At 36.5% G+C, this 21,903-nt stretch overlaps 1 protein-coding gene and 1 pseudogene across 1 annotated transcript in view; both read right to left on the minus strand.

Moving 5' to 3' along the window:
- DGKK (diacylglycerol kinase kappa) overlaps nt 1-21,903 on the minus strand; it is a 141,631-nt gene that overhangs the window by 53,180 nt on the left and 66,548 nt on the right. The window contains exons 5-7 of the mRNA XM_072956510.1: nt 21,450-21,585; nt 20,863-20,966; nt 20,409-20,534 (exon numbers count right to left, since the gene is read on the minus strand). Coding sequence (XP_072812611.1) covers nt 20,409-20,534; nt 20,863-20,966; nt 21,450-21,585 — 366 coding nt within the window. The remainder of the gene's footprint in view (nt 1-20,408; nt 20,535-20,862; nt 20,967-21,449; nt 21,586-21,903) is intronic.
- On the minus strand, nt 12,451-13,010 carry LOC102527900 (large ribosomal subunit protein eL18 pseudogene; annotated as a pseudogene).

Consider the following 21,903-nt stretch of genomic DNA (forward strand, 5'->3'; position numbering starts at 1 on the left):
ACTCCCATAAGGCTGTCAGCTGATTTTTTGGCAAAAACCCTGCAGGCCAGAAGGAAGTGGTACAATATGTTTAAAGTAATCAGAAGTGGAAACCTACAACAAAGGATATTTCACCTTGCCAGGATCTCATTCAGATTTGATGGAGAGATCAAAGGGTTACAGACAAGCAAAAGCTAAAGAGTTAAGCATCACCAAACTACTTTTACAAGAAATGTTGAAGGGACTTTTGTAAGCAGAAAAGAAAAGACCACAACTAGAGATATGAAAATCACAAAAGAAAAAAAATATCTTTGGTAAAGGCAAATATATAGTAAAGCTAGTAAATCAATAATGTATAAAGCTAGTAGGAAGATTAAGAGACAAAAGTAGAAAAAATCATCTATAATCTGCAATAAGCAGGTAAGGACTACACAAAACAAAAAGATGTAAAATATGATTTCAAAAACAGCAAACTTGAAGTGGGGATGCAGGGTTGTTAAAATGCATTTGAGCTTAAGAGATCAGAAACTCTACATTTAAACCTCATGGTATCCTCAAACCAAAAATCTAAAATAGATGAATATACAAAAAAGAGAAAGGAATCCAAATATAGCACTAAGGATACTTCAGATCACAAAGGAAACTAGCAAAAAATAGAAGGAATAAAAATAACTACAAAAAACAACTCTAAAACAATTAACAAAATAGTTCTAAGTACATACCTATCAACAATCACTTTATATGTAAATGGACTGTTACAGTCAAAATACGCAGAGTAGCTGAAAGGATACAAAAACAAGGTCCACATATATTCTGCTTATAAGAAACTCATTTTAGATCTAAAGACACACACAGAGTGAAAGTGAGAGGAGGGAAAAGGATATTCAATGCAAATGGTAATTAAAAGAAAGCCAGGGTAGCAATACTTATATCAGACAAAATAGAGTTTACAACAAAGACTGTATCAAGAGCCAAAGAGGGACATTACATAATGATATAGGGATCAATCCAAGAAGATATAACAATTGAAATATACACACACCCAGCATAGGAGCAAATAAATACATAAAGGAAATATTAACAGAAATAAAGGCAGAAATTTATAGTAACACAATAATAGGAAGGGAGACTAACAACCCAGTTACATCAATGGACAGGTCATTCAGATAGAAAATCAATAAGGAAACACTGTCCTTAACACATCAGATGAAATGGACTTAATTGTTATGTATAGAAAACTCCATTCAATAGCAGCAGAATATAAATTATTTTCAAGTGTACATGTAAAGTTCTCGGGACTAGATCCCTTACTAGGCTGCAAAAGAAGTCTCACTAAATTTAAGAAAATTGAAATTATATCAAATATCTTTTCTGACCACAATGTATGAGACTAGAAATCAATTAAAAGAAAAAACTGAAATACAGAAACAAGTGGAAGCTAAACATTTGGCTACTAAACAATGAGTGGATCACTGAAGAAATAAAAGAGAAAATAAAAAAATACCTGGAGAAAAATGAAAATGAAAACATAATGATCCAAAATCTATGGGATTCAGCAAAAGAAGTTCTGAGGGGAGGTTTATAGTGAAACAAGGCTACCCCAGGGAACAAAAAAAAATCTCATATAAGCAACTTAACCTTACATCTAAAGGAACTAGAAAAAGAGAACAAACACCATCCAAAGTTTGTAGAAGGAAATAAATGAAAAAGATCAAAGAATATATAAATGAAATAGAGACTAAAAAATGGAAAAGATCAATGAAGCTAAGATCTGGTTCTTTGAAAAGGTAAAATTGATAAACTTTAGCCAGGCTTATCAAGAAAAAAAGGGAGACAGCCCAAATAGATAAACTCAGATATGAAATAGGAGAATTTACAACTGGTACCACAGAAATATCAAGAATCATAAGAGATTCCTATGAACAATTATATGACAATAAAATGGACAATGTAGAAGAAAGAGACAAATTCCTAGAACTGTGTCATCTCCCAAGATTGAACCCAGAAGAAACAGAATATATGAACAGACCAATTACTAGTAATGAAGTTAAATCAGTAATAAAAGAACTCTCAAGAAAAAAAAGGCCAGGACCAGATGGCTTCACAAGTGAATTCTATCAAACATTTAGAGAAGAGTTAACACTCATTTCTTAAACTATTCCAAAAAAATTGAAGAAGAGGGAACACTCCCAAATTCATTCTACAAGACCACCATTACCCTGATACCAAAACCAGACAAAAACACTACAAAAAAAGAAAATCACAGGCCAATATCTTTGATGAATGTAGATGTAAAAATCCTCAACAAAATATGAGCCAACTGAATCTGACAATATATAAAAAGGATCATACACCATGATAAAGTTGGATTCATTCCAGGGTCGCAAGGATGGTTCAACATATGCAAATCAATGTGATACAGCACATTAACAAAAAGAAAGACAAAAATCACGTGATCATTTCAATAGATGCATAAAAAGCATTTGACAAAATTCAACAAAAGAATTCTCATCAAAGTAGGTATAGAGGGAGCATATCTCAATATAATAAAGGCCATTACAATAAGCCACAGTGAATGTAATACTCAACGGAGAAAAGCTAAAAGCCTTCCCATTAAATTCAGAAATAAGACAAAGATGCCCACTCTCACCACTTCTATTTAGCATATACTAAATCCTGGCCACAGTAATGAGATAAAAAAAAAGGAAGAAAAGGTATCCATATTGGAAAGGAAGGTAAAAATGTTACTATCTGCAGATGACATGATACTCTATATAAAGAATACAAAAGTTGCCACACAAAACCTACTAGAACTAATAAATGATTTCAGCAAGGTACCAGGATATAAGATTAAATACAGAAATCTGTTGTATTTCCAGACACTAATAATGAAACAGCAGAAAGATAAAGTAAAAATAAATCTCATTTAAAGTTACATCAAAAATACATACAGGAATAGAGTTAAGCAAGGAGGTGAAAGACCTATAGTCTGAAAACTATAACATTTTGATAAAGGAAATTGAATATGCTTCAAAGAAATGGAAAGATATTACTTGCTCTTGGAATAGATGAACTAATATTGTCAAAATGGCCATAATACCCAAACTATCTACTGATTTAATGCAATCTCTATCAAAATATCTATGACATTTTTCACAGAACCAGAACAAATAATCCTAAAACATATATAGAACCATAAAAGACCCAGAATTGCCAAAAAATTCTGAGAAAAAAGAATAAAGCTGGAGGTATAACCCTTCCAGTCTTCAGACTATATTATAAGGCTATAGTAATCAAAACAGTGATATTGAGCTCCATACAAAAACTACTAGAGCTGATAAAAGAATTTGGCAAGGCAGCAGGATACAAAATTAACATACAGAAATCAGTTGCATTTATTTACACTAAAAATGAAATATCAGAAAAAGAAATTAAAGAAACAATCCCTTTTAAAATCACATCCAAAAAAATAACTCAGGAAGAAATCTGACCAAGGAGGTGAAAGACTTGTACATGGAGAACTACAAAACACTGGTTAAGGAAATTCAAGATGACTTAAAGAAATGGAAAGATATCCCATGCTCTTGGGTTGGAAGAATCAATATTGTTAAAATGGCCATACTACCCAAAGCAGTCTACAGATTGAATGTGATCTCTATCAAATTACCCGGGACATTTTTCATAGAACCAGAACAAATAATCCTGAAATTTATACAGAATCACAGAATACCCAGAATTGCCAAAGCAATACTGAAGAAAAAAAAATGAAGCTGGAGGAATACCCTCCCAGACTTCAGACAATACTATAGAGCTACAGTAATCAAAATAATGTGGTGTTGGCACAAAAACAGACATATGGACCAATGGAACAGAATAGAGAGCCCAGATAAAACCCCAGAGACTTACGATCAGTTAATCTTTGACAAAGGGGGCAAGAATATACAATGGAGAAAAGACAGTCTCTTGGGCAACATGTTGGGAAAACTGGACAGCAGCATGTAAATCAATGAAGTTAGGACATTCCCTCACATGATATACAAAAATAAACTCAAAATGGCTTAAAGACGCAAATATAAGAGAAGACACTATAAACCTCCTAGAAGAAAACATAGGCAAAACATTATCTGACATAAATCCTAGCAATGCTCTCCTAGGGCAGTCTACCTAGGCAGTAGAAACAAAAGCAAAAATAAATGGGACCTAATTAAACTTGTAAGCTTTTGCACACAAAGGAAACTATAAGCAAAACAAAATGACAACCTACAGAATGGGAGGAAATATTTGGAAATAATGTGAGTGACAAAGGTTTAAATTCCCGAATATATAAACAGTTCATACAGCTTAATAACAAAAACCAAACAATCCAATCAAAAAATGGGCAGAAGACCTAAACAATCAATTCTCGAATGAAGACATACAAATGGTCAATAAGCACATGAAAAAATGCTCAATATCACTAAGTATCAGAGAAATGCAAATCAAAACTACAGTGAGGTATCACCTCACACCAATCAGAATGGCCATCATTAAAAAGTCTACAAATGATAAATGCTGGAGAGGATGTGGAGAAAAGGAACCCTCCTACACTGTTGGTGGGAATGTAGTTTGGTGAAGCCGTTACGGAAAACAGTGTGGAGATTCCTGAAAAGACTAAAAATTGACGTATCATATAATACAGCAACCCCACTCCTGGGCATATATCCAGGGGAAACTCTAATTTGAAAAGATATATGCACCCCAGTGTTCATAGCAGCACTATTTACAATAGCCAAGATAGGGAAACAACCTAAATGTCCATCGACAGATGACTGGATCAGGAAGTTGTGATATATTTATACAATTGAATACTACTCGGTCATAAAAAGAATACAATAATGCCATTTGTAGCAACATGGATGGAACAGGAGATCATCATTTTAAGTGAAGTAAGCCAGAAAGAGAAAGAAAAATACCATATAACATCACTCATATGTGGAATTTAAAAAAAGAAAAAAGAAAATACTAATGAACTTATCTACAAAACAAACAGACTCACAGATACAATAAACAAACTTACAGTTACCGGGGGAAAGGAGGTGGGAAGAGATAAATTGGGAGATTGAGATTTGAAAATATTAGCTACTATATATAAAATAGATAAACAATAAGTTTCTTCTATGTAGCACAGGGAACTATAGTCAATATCTTGTTAGTAACCTATAATGAAAAAGAATATATGTATGTATATATATGATGGAAACATTATGCTCTATACCAGAAATTGACACATTGTAAAGTGACTATACTTCAATTAAAAAAAAACAATGGTATTGGCACAAAAATAGACACATACATCAATGGAACAGAATAGAGAGCCCAGAAATAACCCCACACACTTATGGTCAATTAATCTATAACAAAGGAGGCAAGAATAAACTATGGAGAAAAGAGTTTCTCTTCAACAAGTGGTGCTGGGAAAACTGTGTAGCTACACGTAAAACAATGAAATTAGAATATTCCCTCAAACCATATACAAAAATAAACTCAAAATGGTTTAAAGACCTAAATGTAAGATCTGACACCATAAAACTCCTAGATGAGAAAATAGGCAAAATATTCTTTGACCTAAATCATAGAAATATTTTCTTAGATCAGTCTCCCAAGGCAAAATAAATAGTAGGAAAAATAAACAAATGGGACATAATCAAACTTAAAAGCTTTTGCACAACAAAGGAAATAATCAACAAAATGAAAAGACAACCTACGGAATGGGAGAAAATATTGGCAAATGTAGGACTGATAAGGGATTAATATCCAATATGTACAAACAGCCCATATAACTCAATATCAAAAACACAAACAACCCAATCAAAAAAATGGGGAGAAGACCTGAATACACATTTTACCAAAAAAGACATACAGATGGCCAATAGGCATATGAAAAATTCTCAACGTTGCTAATCATCAGAGAAATGCAGATCAAAACCACAGTAAGGTATCTCTTCACACCAGTCAAAATGGCTATCATCAAGAGGTTTACAAATAATAGATGCTGAAGAGGATGTAGAGAAAAGGGAACCCTCCTACAGTGTTGGTGGGAATGTAAATGGGTACAGTCATTATAGAAAACAATATGGAGTTTCCTTAAAAAACTAAAACTAGAACTACCATTTGATCCAGCAATTCTACTTCTGGGTATATATCTGGAAAAAGCAAAAACTCTCAATTTGAAAAGATACATGAACCCCAAAGTTCATAGCAGCACTATTTACAATAGCCAAGACATGGAAGCAACCCATGTGCCCACCAACAGATGATTGGCTTAAGAAGGTGTGATATATATACACAATGGAATATCACTCAGCCATAAAAAAGAATGAAATCTTGCCATTTGGAGCTACATGGACAGACCTAGAGAATATTATGTCTAGTGAAAGAAGTCAGAAAGACAAATACTATATGATATTACTTTTGTGTGGAATCTAAAAATAATACACATGAATCTATATACAAAACAGAAGCAGACTCACAGACATAGAAAACTTATGGTTATTAAAGGGGAGAGGAAGTAGGGGAGGAACAAATTAAGAGTATAGGTTTAACAGATACAAACTACTATATTTAAGGTAGATAAGCAACAAAAATTTATTATATAGCACAGGGGATTATATCCCATATCTTGGATATTATTATAATAACCTATAATGGAATATAACCTGCAAAAAAGTCAAATAATCCTTCTGAAATTAATGTAATATTGTAAATCAACTATACTTAAATTTAAAAAGGCAACAAAACAAAAGAAATGCTGTAAAATGCATTGATGACAATGTGAAGAAATTGAAACTCTTAGAATGGAATACTATTCAGCCATAAAAATGAGTAAAGTACTACGTTCATTTTTATAACAAGGCTGAACCTTGAAAACATTAAGTTAAATGAAAGCAGCAGTCACAAAAGGCCACTACTGTATTATTTCATTTATATGAATTGTCCAGAATAGGCAAATCCTGAGACAAAATGTAGATTAGTGGTTGCCAGAGCTTGGAAGGAGGGGTCCTGGGAAGTGATTGCCAATGGATACGTGGTTTCTTTTCGGGGTGATGATAATGTTTTAAAATTGATTGTGGTGATGACTGAACAAAACTGTGATATACTAAAAAGAACTGAATGTACACTTTAAATGGGTGAATTATGTGGCATGTGAATTATGTCTCAATAAAGTTGTTAAATATTTTTAAAATCCTCAATAAAATATTAGCAAACTCAATTCAACAATGCATTATTAAAAGGATCATACACCATGATCAAGTTGTATTTATCCCAGGGATGTAAGGATGATTCAATATCTACAAATCAATCAATGTGACATACCACATTAACAAATTGAGACCTTCACTTGGAAAACTATAAGACACTGATGAAGGAAACTGAAGATAACACAGATAGAAAGATCTACCATGGGTTGGAAGAATTAATATAGTTAAAATGACCATAATACACAAGGCAATCTACAGATTCAGTGCAATCCTTATCAAAATGACAAAGTCTTTTTTTGCAGACTAAAATAAATAATTCTAAAATTTGTGGAAACACAGAGACCCAAAATAGCCACAACAATCTTGAAAAAGAACAGAGCTGGAGGTATCACCCTCCATGATTTCAAACTGTACTGCAAAGCTACAGTAATTAAAACAGATTGGTACTGGTACAAAAAGCCATATATCAATGGAACAGAGCAGAGTGCCCAGAAATGAATGCACATTTTTTTTGCAATTAATCTGTGACAAAGGAGACAAGAATATACAATGGGGAAAAGACAGCCTGTTCAATAAATGGTATTGGGTAACCTTTGCAGGTACATGCAAAATAATCAAACTGGACTACTCTTTCACATCATGCAGAAAATAAATTCAAAATTGATCAAAGCCTTAGAATGTAAGACCTGAAACCACAAAACTTCTAGACATAAACATAGGCTGTAAACTCTTTGATGTTGCTCTTAGTATTATTATTTTTTTGTATATGTCTGCTCAGGCAAAGGAATCAAAAGCAACAGTAAACAAATGGGACAACATGAAATTACAAAGCTTTTGCACTGTGAGGGATACTATCAACAAAATGAAAAGACCACCTACTGAATGGTAGAAAATATTTGCAAATGATATATCCAATAAGGGTTTGATACCCAAAATATACAGAGAACTCATACAAGTCAACACCATAAAAACAAAGACTCTGATTTAAAAATGGGCAAGAGACCTGAATAGACATTTTTCCAAAGAAAACATACAGATGGCCAACACCAACATGAAAATATGCTCAACATCACTAATCATCATGGAAATGCAAGTAAACACCACAGTGAAATATCTCCTAACATTTATCATTATGGCTTTTATCAAAAAGACAACACATAACAGGTGTTTGCGAGGATGTTGAGAAAAGGGAATCCCAGTGCACTGTAGGTGGGAATGTACATTGGTGCAGCTACTATGGAAAACACTATGAATATTCCTAAAAATATTAAAAATAGAACTCCCACATGATCCAGCCTTTCCCCTCCTGGGTATTTATCTGAAGAAAACAAAAATGCTAATTAGAAAAGGCATATGTACCTCCAAGTTCACTGCAGCATTATTTACAATATCCCAGATATGAAAGCAACCTAAGTTGCCTATCCATAGATAAACAGATAAAGAACATGTGATATAGATATACAGTGGATTATTATTCAGCCATTAAAAAGAATGAAATCTTGCCATTTATGATATCATGGATGGACCTATGGGGTATTATGCTAAGTGAAATAAGTCAGACAGTAAAAGACAAATACTGTAATGATTGCACTTATATGGGGAACCTAAAAAGAAAACAAATGAACAAACATAACAAAACAGAAATGGAGTTATAGCTATTGGGAACAAACAGGTCGTTGCCAGAAAGAAGGGGTGATGGGTGGAGGAAAGAATTAGGTGAAGGAGATTAAGAGGTACAAACTTCTGGTTGCAAAAATAAGTGAGTCATGGGTATGAAATGGTGTGGGGAATATAGTCAACAACTATGTCACATCTTTGTATAGCGACATATTGTAGCTATACTTATTGTGGTGATCATTTTGAAATATATAGAAATATTGAATCACTATGTAGTGTAACAGGAAATAACATAGTATTGTAGGTCATTATACTTCAAAAACAACAAACAAACAACCTCATAGAAAAAGAGATCAGATTTGTAGTTACCAGAGGTAACTGAAGGCAGTCAAAAGGTACAAACTTCCAGTTATAAAATAAATAAGTACTAGGGATATAACGTACACATGATAAATATAATTAACACTGCTGTATGTTATACCTGAATGTTGTTAAGAAGGTAAATCCTAAGTGTTCTCATTATGAGGAAAATAATCTTTTCTATTTCTTTAATTTTGTATCTATATGAGATGATGGATGCTCACTAAACTTATTTTGACAATCATGTCATGATGTATGTAAGTGTAATCATTATTCTGTACACCTTAATCTTATACAGTGCTATATGTCAATTATAATTGGAAACATATAAAACTTGAAGAAAAAATACATCATGTCATCTCCAAAAAGTTTTACTTCTTCCTTTTTGCTTTTGATGTTTTTTTATTTCTTTTTCTTAACTAATTTCTGTGGCTAGGACTTCCAATACTATGTTGAATAAAAGTAGTAAGAATGGACATCCTTTTCTTGCTCCTGATTTGGGAGGAAAAGTTTTCAGCTTTTCACCATTGGGTGTGATGATAGCTGTGGACTTGTCATACATTGCCTTTATCATGTTGAGGTATATTCCCTCTATACTCATGTTGTTGAGAGTTTTTATCTTAAGTGAATGTTGAATTTTGTGAAATGCTTCCTTTTATTTCTTTAATATTGGTTGCAATTTCTCCTCTTTAAGTTCTGATTTTATTTGAATCTTTTCCCTTATTTTCTTGGTATGTCTAGCTAATAAGTTGTCAATTTTGTTTATTTTAGTTTCACTGATCTTTTCTGTTTTCCCTTTAGTCTCTATTGCATTTATTTCAACTCTGATCTTAGTTATTTCCTTCCTTCTATTAACTTTGGGCTCCATATTTTCTTTTTTCTAGTCCTTGAGGTGTAAATTTAAGTTGTTTTGGAAATTTTCTTCTTTCTTGATGTGGGCATGTATTACTATGAACTTCCCTATAAGAACTGTTTTGTTGCATGCCATATGCTAGTATGTTGTTTTTCCATTTTCATTTGTCATTTCACTTTTTTATTTCATTGACCCCATTTGTTGTTCAGTAGCATATTGTTTAATCTCTACATATTCGTTAATTTTCCAGTTTTCTTCCTATAATTTATTTGTAGTTTCATACTATTGTGGTCAGAAAAGATGATGTGATTTCAATCTTTTAAAATTTATGAGGACTTGTTTGTGGCCTGACATATGACCTATCCTCGAGAATGTTCCATATGTGCTTGAGAAGAATTTGTTTTCTGCTGCTTTTGGATGAAATGTTCTGTATATACCTGTTAAGTCCATATGATATAGCATGTCATTTAAAGCCAGTTTCCTTATTGATTTTTCCAGATGATCTACCTATGAATGAAAATTAAAGTCTCCTACACTTAATATATTGCTGTCTATTTCATCCTTTAGGTCTGTTAGTATTTACTTTATAATTTAGGTGTTCCTATGATGCATGCATAAATATTTACAAATATTATATCCTTTTGTTGGATTGTCTCCATTTTTGTCTCTTATTACATTCATTATTTTAAAGTCTGTTTTGTCTGATATAAGTGTAGCTGCCCTTGATTTCTTTTGGATTGAATATGCACAAAATATCTCCTTTCACTTTCAGTCTGTGTGTTTCCTTATATCTGAGGTGAGTCTCTTGTAGGCAGCATATAGATGGGTCTTGTTTTTCTATCCATTCAGCCTCTCTATGTCTCTCGATTGGAGAATTTAGGCCACTTACATTTAAAGCAATTATTAATAGGGATGCACTTATTTCCATTTTGTTAATCATTTGCTGGCTGTTTTGTATTTCCTCTGTTCCTTTCTTCTTCCCTTGCTCTCTTCCTTTGTGATTTGATAATTTTCTGTCATGGTATACTTAGATTCCTTTCTCTTTACCTTTTGTGTATCTACATCTGGTTTGTGCTTTGTCATTACCATAAGGTTTACATATAATAGCTTATATTTATAGCAGCCTATTTTAAGTTGATAACCACTTAAGTTTGAATGTTTTCTAAAGCTCCACATTTTTACTCTCCCCATAAAAACTTTTTATGTTTTGATTTTACAATTTACCCGTTTTTATTTTGTGTATCACTTAACAAATTATTGTAGTTATAGTTATTTTTACCACTTCCATCTTTTAACCTTTAAACTACTTTTTATAAGTGATTAATGTACTACCTTTACAACATTATATTATTCTGAATTTTACTATATATTTACATTTACCAATGAGCTTTATACTTTCCTATGTTTTCATGTTACTGCCCTTTCCTTTCAGCTTATAGAAGTCCCTTTAATATTTCTTGTAATGCCAGTCTAGTGGTGATGAACTCCTTTAGCTTTTGCTTGTCTGGAAAACTTTATTTCCTTTTTAATTCTGAAGAACAGCTTTGTCTGGTAGAGTATTCTTGGCTGGAAGTTTTTTTTCTTTCCGCACTTTGAATATATTGTGCCATTTTCTTATGGTCTGCAAAATTTGTGCTGAATAACTGCTGATAGTCTTATGGGTATTCCCTTGTATGTAACAAATTGTTTTTCTCTTGTTTGTTTTGTGATTCTCTTGTTGTCTTCAATTTTAGATATTTTAATTACAAGGTATCTTCATGTGGCTGTCTTTGGGTTCCTCTTATTTGGAACTCTCTGGGCTAACTGGATCTTGAATGTCTGTTTCCTTCCCCAGGTTAGGGACGTTTTCAGCTATTATTTCTTCAAATAATTTTTCTGTCCCTTTCTCTCTGTTCTCCTTCTGTGACCCCTATAATGTCAATGTTAATCCGCTTGATGTTGTCCCATAAGTCCCCTAAGTTATCTTCACATTTTTCAGTGTTTTTTTTTCTTTTTGATGCTCTGACTGGATGAGTTCCATTGTCCTGTCTTTCAATTTTCTTATCTTTTTGAATGCTTCATCTAGTTTGCTATTGAAATTCTCTAGTGCATTTTTCACTTCTGGTATTGTATTCTTCAGCTTTGTGACTTCTGTTTGGTACTTTCTTATAATTTCTTTCTCTTTGTTGAAGTTCTCACTGTGTTCATCCATTCTTCTCCTCATCACAGTAAACATTTTTATGACCATGATTTTGAACTATTTAGCAGGTGAATCACTTACCTCTGTTTCATTACAGACTTTGTCTAAGGTTTTATTTTAGTCTTTCATCTGGAACATATTACTCTGTTTCTTCATTGTTCTTGACTTTCTGTGTTTTTTTCTCCAGCATCCAAAATCTTTTAATAACAAGGCAGGATCTGGGGTTAGTTTTTGTAGCTGCGGCTGGTGCATTGCCCTCTGGCTTGAACTTCTGGCCCTTGGAGGGTACATAGGGTTTGGTATGGCTGTGTGGAGTTCCTGGGGCCTTTCCAAAATGCCTGTATACTTCTTGGCCCTTGCAAGGACCAGAGAGCAGGACAGTGCCACAGCCCTTGGGCGAGTCCAGGGCCAGCTGATTGAAGGTAAGGATCTTGCCCCCAGCCTTGAGGATGTGGCTCTGGGCATGGCTGCCCACTCACAGGGCACACATCCTCAGCTGGGGCACCTCTTGGACATGCACATCATCGGTTATGGTCCCCACAACCACAGCTGTTCTGCCTTCCCAACCAGGAAGCTTCATCTTCTGGATCATCTGAGAAAGGGACAGAGGTGGCCAGTTGGTGTGACACATAAACAGTCTCTTCACAACTTGATTGAAGGTGGAGTTGGTTTGTCTGGCCAGAAACCTGTACAGCTTGACCAATAGCCTTAGGTAGATGTCCTGGCTCTTGGGGTCCTTGCACCAAATCTTTCATTCCTTGTTGTGGAGGATGTCAATTCCCATGATGGGGCCCCCTCCTTAGCCAGGTCCAGAAAGAGAGAGCTTTGTTTTTTAGCACTAACAGCCTCCTCTCCCAATCTTGAGGGAATGGCCTCATGGAGGGGATGAATCTGTCATTAAACCCTGCCCTAGTTCTTGGTTTTTTCTCAAGTTTTGTGATTGTTCAAGCAAGCTATTTTTTTAGTGGCTCCCAGTAGTTGAGGGTACCCAAGACCTCAGCGTCCCAAAGGGTGGATCTCAATCAGTACCTAGATTCAGGCTGATTAGTAGCTGGACCCTCAGGCTGCATCTTTTAGAATGTGCAAATATATACAGTTCTATGGGACTGAATCTGTATGTCCCACTGCTTGTCATAGTTAGGTGACCTAGAGATGTCCACTGCATGGCAGTTACAGAAACTGGGATGTCAGATGAATGTACATGATCCTTTCTAGTAGATGTCTGTGAAATGTTGCAAGTCAGAGGGAGAGCACAAAGATGGCATCTGCCAGCCTCTGTCCTCAGAGAGCATCTCAGTAGGCCTTTAGATGTGTGTCAAATCAGAGGCCTGGCCTTCAGGCCAAAGCTCTGGGAAAAGCAAATGGGCCTCTTTCACAGAAAGACTGAGGTTGTGGTTTAGCTTACTCTGTGTGCTGTGCCCTTGGGGTGGCTGTCGGCCAAGAACTGTCTCTCTGTTATAGTCCCATGGGACCCCAAAATACAAGCCCTGATGGCCACCATAGCCAGGAGATGAAAGGGTGTTTCCTGGGCAGCAACTGCAAAATACCGGGCACAAGACTTGTGCAACAGTGCCTCTCCAGGAGACACTGGCACACTGGGTCATAGTAGAAGGAGAGCATGAAATAGCACCTGCCTTCTGAGGTCTCTGGGAAGGATTAGAGTTGGCCCTTAGATGTATGTTTAATTAAAAATCTGCTCCTCAGGCTGAAACTATGAAGATAAGCTAATAGACCTCTTTTGCAGAAAAACTGGGCTCTTCAGACTGTTGCTTCTTGCTGTGCCTTGGAGGTGACAGCCATAAGAACTCTTTCTTCATTTATTAGAGTTCTTTGGAACCCATGGGCATAAGCCCTGCAGGCCATCAGATCCAGGTGATCTAGAGGTGTCCCCTGGGGGCACCTGATGAAGGTACAAGCTCCTTTACAGGAGATACTGGTGAGCTTGAGCAAAGAAGGAGAGCACAAAGATAATACCCATTGGTGGGAGCAAGGCAGAGGGAAAAGGAACCTTTTAAGAAGAAGTCCATACTTAGTTTCTTCTTGTCTAGAATAATCAGCTTTAGGAATCATCTAAAAGGCTAGAAAGTCTACATCAGGGTTTCTTAACATCATCACCTACTGATATTTTGGGCTAAATAGTTCTTTGTGCTGTCCTGTGTACTGTAGGAAGTTTAGTAGAATCCCAGAAGCCTGCAGCACACCCTTCCCCCTGAGTTGTAATAGTCAAAATTGTTTCTAGACAAGGAGATCCACCAAGATGGCAGGGTAGAAAGACCCTGAGCTCACCTCTTCTCACTGGCACACCAAAATTACAACTATTTACAGAACAACCATTGATGAAAAAGACCAGAACTTAGCAGAAAAGATCTACAACTAAAGATGTAAAGAAGGAACAACGAGATGGGTAGGAGGGGTAGAATAGCCTAGTCCCAAACCCCATGGTGGGTGACCCACAAATAGGAGAATTATTACAATTGCAGAGGTTCTCCCCAAGAAAAGAGGCCCCATATCCAGCTCCCCAGCCCGAGGGTCTTGCACCAGGAAGACAGCCCACTTCTGAATGTTTGCTTTTGAAGGTCAGTGGGGCTTACTTTCAGGAGTCCCAGAGGGCTGTGAGAAATAGATTCCAGTCTTAAAGGGCATACACAAAACTTCACATTCTCCAGGACGTAGGGCAGAAGCAGTGATTTGAAAGGAGCCTGTGTCAGACCTACCTGCTGATCTTGGAGAGTCTCTCAGAGAGACAGGAGGCAACTGTAGCTCACCCTGAGGACACAGACACAAGTGGAAGCCATGTTTGGGAGCTTACACTACCATGTGGACACTAAAGTTGGCAAGTGCCATTTTGGAATCATCCCTCAAGCTTATTAGCCTCAGGACCCAGTCCTGCCAATGCCCAACAGCCTATAGGCACCAGTGCTGGGATGACTCAGGCCAAGCCCCATCCATCAGTAGACATGCTGCCTTAAGATCCTCTGAGCCCACAGCCATCTCTAAACAAGGCCTTGCCTACCAGAGGTCCCAGTACCCATCCCCCCACACAAGTGTGTACTAACCTGGGACCCCCAGGGTTCTGTAGCCAGAGACTTGGGACCCAGCTCCACTTACTAGTGGGCAGGCACAAGCCCCAGAATCCATTGCCCCACCTATCAGCCAGCCTTCTCTAGCCTAGGGATCAGCCTTACTCACCAGTGGACAGACATTAACCCTAGGACAACAAGAGCCTTGCAGCCTAAAGACAAAGCTCACCCACCAGCAGGCCAGCACCTGCCTGGGACTGGCTGGGCCACAGACCCACTCACTAGTGAGCCTCATCTAGTCTAAGTACCAGCCTCATTCATGAGTGGTTAGACACCAGTCACAAGACAACTGCAGCCCCATAGCCTGCAGACCCAGCCCACCCAACAGCAGGCCAGCACCATCCCTGGCCCCACCCACCAGTAGGCCAACAGAAGCTTCAGGACACCCCAGACCATGCAGTCAGCTGTGGCAGGAACTGGTTCCACTCACCAGCAGTCTGATACAAGCCCTGGGAGCCCTGGGCTCTGCAGCCAGACCATAGGAAATGGCTCTGCTGGCCAGTGGGCCTCCACTAGCTTGAGGACCTGGCTTCAACCACCAGTGGGTGGGCACCAGCCCTGGGATCTCCTGGACCCTGAATCCATCCACTAGTGAGCCAGCACTATCCCTGAGGCCCCTTGGTGTTTCACAGCCAGCAGCCTAGTGACCCAGCCTCACTAACCAGCAGTTAGCAGCCTCTGAACAATGCAGGACCTGGCAACCATCCAGACTAGGGGCTGGCCATGCCTACCAGACCACCCACAGTAGTCAGCCCACCATAACAGAAGGACACATGCAGCCCACATAGGGTGCACACCTAGAGCATTTAGCTCTGGTAACAAGAGAGGAGTGCACTGCTGGGACATATAGCATTTCTCCCACAAAATATCACTTCTCCAAGATCAGGAAACATAACCAACCTACCAGAAACATAAAAACACCAACAGAAACTTAGGCAAAATGAGACAATAGAGAAACATGTTCCAAACAAGGGAACAAGATAAAACCCCAGAAGAACTAAGTGAAGTGGAGACAGGCAATCTACCTGCAAAAGAGTTCAGGGTAATGATCGTAAAGATCAACAAAGAACCCAAAATTAGTAGAGAAAAATTCATGAAGAACAGAGCAGAACTAAATGAAATAGAGACTAAAATGCAATAGAAGAGATCAATGAAACGGAGTTAGTTCTTTGAAAAGATAAACAAAATAGATAAACTCTCAGCCAGATTCATCAAACAAAAAAAAAAAAAGAGAGAGGGCCCAAATGAATAAAATCAGAGATAAAAAAAGAAGGTACAATTGATACCACAGAAATGTAACGGATCATGAGGGATTACTATGAATTATGAGCCAATAAAATTGACAACATAGAAGAAATGGACAAATTCCTAGGAATGGTACCATCTCCTAAGACTGTACAAGGAAGAAATAGAAAATATGAACAGACCAATTACCAGTAAGGAAATTGAATCAGTAATAAAACAACTTCTAATAAACAAAAATCCAGGACCAGACGGCTTCATAGATGAATTCTACCAAACATTTAAAGAAGAGTTAACACCTATCTTCCAGCTATTCCAAAAAAACTGCAGAGGAAGGAACATTTCTGAACTCATTCTATGAGACCAGCATCACCCTGATATGAAAACCAGACACAGATAACACACAGAAAGAAAATTACAGGCCAGTATCACTGATTAACATAGATCCAAAAATTCTCAACAAAATATTAGCAATCTAACAGTACATCAAAAAGATCATACACCATGATCAAATGGTATTTAATCTCAAAGATGCAAGGATGGTTCAGTATCTGTAAATCAATTAATGTGATATAGTAACAAATTGAAGAATAAAAACCATATGGTCATCTGAGGAGATGCAGAAAAATCTTTTGACAAAATTTGGTATCCACTTATGTCAAAAACTCTCCATAAAGTAGGTATAGAGGGAACATACCTCAACATAATAAAAGCTGTATATGATAATCCCACAGCTAATATCATGCTCAATGGTGGTGAAATGTTGAAAGCATTTCCTCAAAGATCAGGAAAAAGGCAATGATGACAGCCTCATCACTTTTATTCAAGACAATATTGGAAGTTCCAGCCTCAGCAATCAGCCAAGAAAAAGAAATAAAAGAAATCCAAATTGGAATGGAAGAAGTAAAACTGTTCCTGTTTGCAGATTAAATGATACTATACATAGAAAACTCTAAAGACACCACCAAAAACCTACTAGAGCTCATGAATGAATTCAGTAAAGTTCCAGGATACAAAATTAAGATACCGGAATCAATTGTATTTCTATACACTTACAGTGAAATATCAGAAAGAGAAATTAAGGGAAGAATCTCATTTACAATCACATCCAAAAGAATAAAATACCTATGAATAAACTTACCTAAGGAAGTAAAAGACCAGTACTCAGAAAACTATAAGATACTGATGAAAGATGACAAAAACACATTGAAAGATATACCTTTTTCATGGACTGGAAAAATTAATATTGTCAAAATGACCATATTACTGAAGGCAATCTACAGATTCAATGCAATCTTAATCAAAATACCAATGGTGTTTTTACAGAACTAGAACAAGTAATTTCAAAATTTGTATGGAAACAGAAAAGACACTGAATAGCCAAAACAATCTTGAGAAAGAAGAGCTGGAGGTATCACACTCCCTGACTTCAGACTATACTACAAACTACAGTAATCAAAACAGTATTGTACTGGCACTAAAACAGACACATAGGTCAATGGAACAGAATAGAGAACTCAGAAATAAGCCCCCATACTTATTGTCAATTAATCTACAACAAAGGAGGAAAGAATATACAATGAAGAAAAGACAGTCTCTTCAATAAGTGGTGCTGGGAAAACTGGATAGCCACATGTAAAAGTATGAAATTAGAACATTTTCCCTCACCACATACAAGAATAAACTCAAAGCGAATTAAAGATCTAAATGTAAGACCTGAAACAATAAACCTAGAAGAAAAAATAGGCAGAACACTTTGACATAAGCCATAGCAATATTTTTTGGATCTGTCTCTTAAGGCAAAGAAATAAAAGCAAAAATAAACAAATAGGACCTAGTTAAACTTAAATACTTTTGCATATCAAAGGAAATCATCAATAAAATGAAAAAACAACCTATAGAATGGGAGAAAATATTCGCAAAAATAGGACCAATAAGGGGTTAATATCCAAAAAATAGCTCATATAACTCAATATTGAAAAACAAACAACCCAATCAAAGAGTGGGGAGAAGACTTGAGTACACATTTGACCAAAGAAGACATACAGATGGCCAACAGGCACATGAAAAGATTCTCAACATCAATAATCATCAGAGAAATGCAAATCAAAACCACAATGAGATATCACCTCACACTTGTCATAACGGCTATGATCAAAAAGTCTACAAATAACAAATGTTGGCAAGGATGTAGAGAAAAGCGAACCCTTGTACACTACAATATGGAGATTCCTCAAAAAACTAAAATGAGAACTACCATATGGTCCAGCAATTCTACTCCTGGGTATATATTGGAAGAAAATAAAAACACTAATCCAGAAAAATACATGCACCCCAATGTTTATAGCAGCATTCTTTATAGTAGCAAAGATATGGAAGCAACCTAAGTGTCCATCAACAGATGAAAGGATAAAGAACAAGTGGTATATATGTACAATAGAATACTACTCAGCCATAAAAAGACTGAAAATTTGCCATTTGCAACAACATGGATAGACCTGAAGGGTATTATTTTTAGTGAAGTAAGTCAGACAGAGAAAGACAAATACTGTATGGTTTTACTTATATGTGGAATCTAAAAAATACAACAAAGTAGTGAATATAACAAAAAAAGAAACAGACTCACAGATCTAGAGAACAAACTAGTGGTTACCAGTGGGGAGAAGGAATGGGGAGGGGTAAGATAGGGGTAGGGGGTTAAGAAGCACAAAATATTATGTATTAAACAAATAAGCTACAAGGATATATTTTACAGCACCAGGAATATGGCCAATATTTTATAATATATATAAATGGAGTATAATTTTTAAAAATTATGAGTCATATGTTGTATACCTGAAACTTACACATTATAAATTAACTACAATTTTAGGAAGGGATAGACTGGGATAATTGTAGAATAGATAAACAAGATTACACTGTATAGCACAGGGAAATATACACAAAATGTTATGATAAATCGCAGAGAAGAAAAATGTGACAATGAGTGTGTATATATCCATGAATGACTGAAAAATTGTGCTGAACACTGGAATTTGACACAACATTGTAAAATGATTATAAATCAATAAAAAATGTTAAAAATAAATAAATAAATAAATAAATAAATAAATAAATAAATAAACTATACCTCAATAAATTAAAAAACATTCCATCAGAATTGGATAAAAAAAAGTCTCCAGATATCGTCAAATGTCTCCTGGGGAGATGGGCAAAAATAACCGCAGTTGAGAACCACTGGTTTAGAGGCATGGTAATATTGCAGTTTAGAGCACAGTTTTTGCAGAATTATGTATGAATCAAGACTCTTATTTACTGGCTGCATGACCTTGAGCAAATCACTTTACTTTTCTGAACCTCACTTTCCTCTTCTGTAAATGGGGACAGTGAGGGCTGGTTTAGGATTGTTGTAAGGATTAAATGAGATCGTGTATATAAAACACTCAATACATAGTGGCAATAAAAATGTGGTAATATTATTAACCATAATTAATTAACGATTATAATTTCCTAGGAAATAGTGAATGAGGGAAGAAGTTTTCATAAGGGCAGACTCAGAACTTATTTTTTTAATTGTCCATACTATTATAAGAGAGTTCAGCTTTTCCCATTTGCAAGTAGGCCTCACCATTTGAGACCCATCAAAGATAAGAGGGAGCATTAAGTCTTCATCTCAAAGACTCCATAGCCAATTCTGGAAAGGCAGGACACTGAGATCTATACTATGGAATCTGTATAATCTATTTTTGGGTAAGGGTCTCTGAGATTTCTATCTATGTGTATGCACAATCAAACTTCAACCCAACCCCTTCTCTAGAAGTCAAGTTCTCTAAGTATCAAGGAAATGGGAAGAGTCTTACCGTAGAATGACACCAGAGACACCGGAAATCTTGAAGTCTCTGATAACTGCCACAGTTCTCATGACAGACTGCGCACTGAGAACTGACAGATATGTTTCCTTCTACCCATTGATGGGGCATAGTTTTCTGAAGGGTAAAAAGAGACAGAAGATAGAAGTTAGTGATATAAGAAGAGGAAGGCCCAGCTGGGATAACTATACTACCCCATAGAGGATACTAGGTAACCCCAAGGAATTTTTACATTATCCTGCCCTCCTAACTCCAATGCTAGTGACAATGACAGGTGGGAGCTGGAGGCAGCTTTCCTTCTTCTAGATTGTTTGGATCATGAGCCTGGGGAAGAAGCCTACTTAGGTTGCCTAGAAAGAGGAAGATGTCTTCCTTCCCCTTTGTGTCCTGGATGAAGGGGAGGTGGAAAAGGTGACTATGAGAAAGCATGGCTGGTACTTACCACTTCATCTGCTGGCATGAGGAGGTCATCAGTGATAGATAACGTATTCCATTTGCAATCTTTGCTTGCTCTCAAAGCACATAATCTGTGGGACTTCACTTTGCACACTGTAAAAAAAGGAAGAAAAACAGTGGATGTGAATCTGGTGACAATGAAGATTCTAATTTGTTTCCCTAAGCTGTTCTAAAAGTTAGAACCTAGATGCATCTAAGCTAGAAGTGACCTAACTCTAAAGTCCTATTCTCCATATAATTCAGTTTCTTTTTATCCTTCCTGGTTAAATTTTCTACTATCTGACTTGAATGGAAATTAATGGTAAGAATGAGGTGATTTCTGTTTTCCCAGCCCTGTGACCGTATTGTCCAATCCTCCCAGATCCAACCCTCCATTTTGATATATGATAATTCCTCCTCATGCCAGTTTCCTTCTAACTCCTTTCCTCAGTCTTTCCTCAGTCTGTTAAGTGTTAGGGTTAACCTTACACTAGAGTCAGTGACCTAGGGTGAGTCAGTGATACTAAAGCCACACAAGTTCCTTCATCCCTATCTCCACCCACTGAGCTCCATTTCCTAAAGGAATCAGAAAGGTACCTTCACAGATGATAACATTTCTTGATAAGGCAGGAATGCTCCTCCGACAAACATTGCAGTGCTGGGTGCGGGGACTGTGGCTGGAGTACCAATAGTGCATTCCAACAAGGAAAGGGTTGTTTTCTGCTGCAGGTATCTAAAATAGATGAAAGAAAAGAAAGAATAGAGAGTTAATGACAGAGGTGAATTAGGGGAGGCCAGAAATTCTGCTGCTAAGGCTGAAATGGCCAGCTATAGAAGGTGTCAGAGCATGGGAAGAGGAAGATGAAAGTTGGAGCTGATACCTAAAAATCTCCCACCTCCATTTTTTCCCCAGTGGTTTTGGAGAGTGAAAAAGAATGGGGGCAAGTAGCTGGAATAGGAACTAAAGGCAGGAGTGATGATCTTTATTCTGCTTGGCTAAACAATTGCACTGGTTTAGCCTAAGCAAAATTAGTTCTGTTAGCCTTGGCCT

This window comes from Vicugna pacos, chromosome X, assembly GCF_048564905.1.
Source record: "Vicugna pacos chromosome X, VicPac4, whole genome shotgun sequence".
In the NCBI taxonomy this organism is placed as follows: Eukaryota; Metazoa; Chordata; class Mammalia; order Artiodactyla; family Camelidae; genus Vicugna; species Vicugna pacos.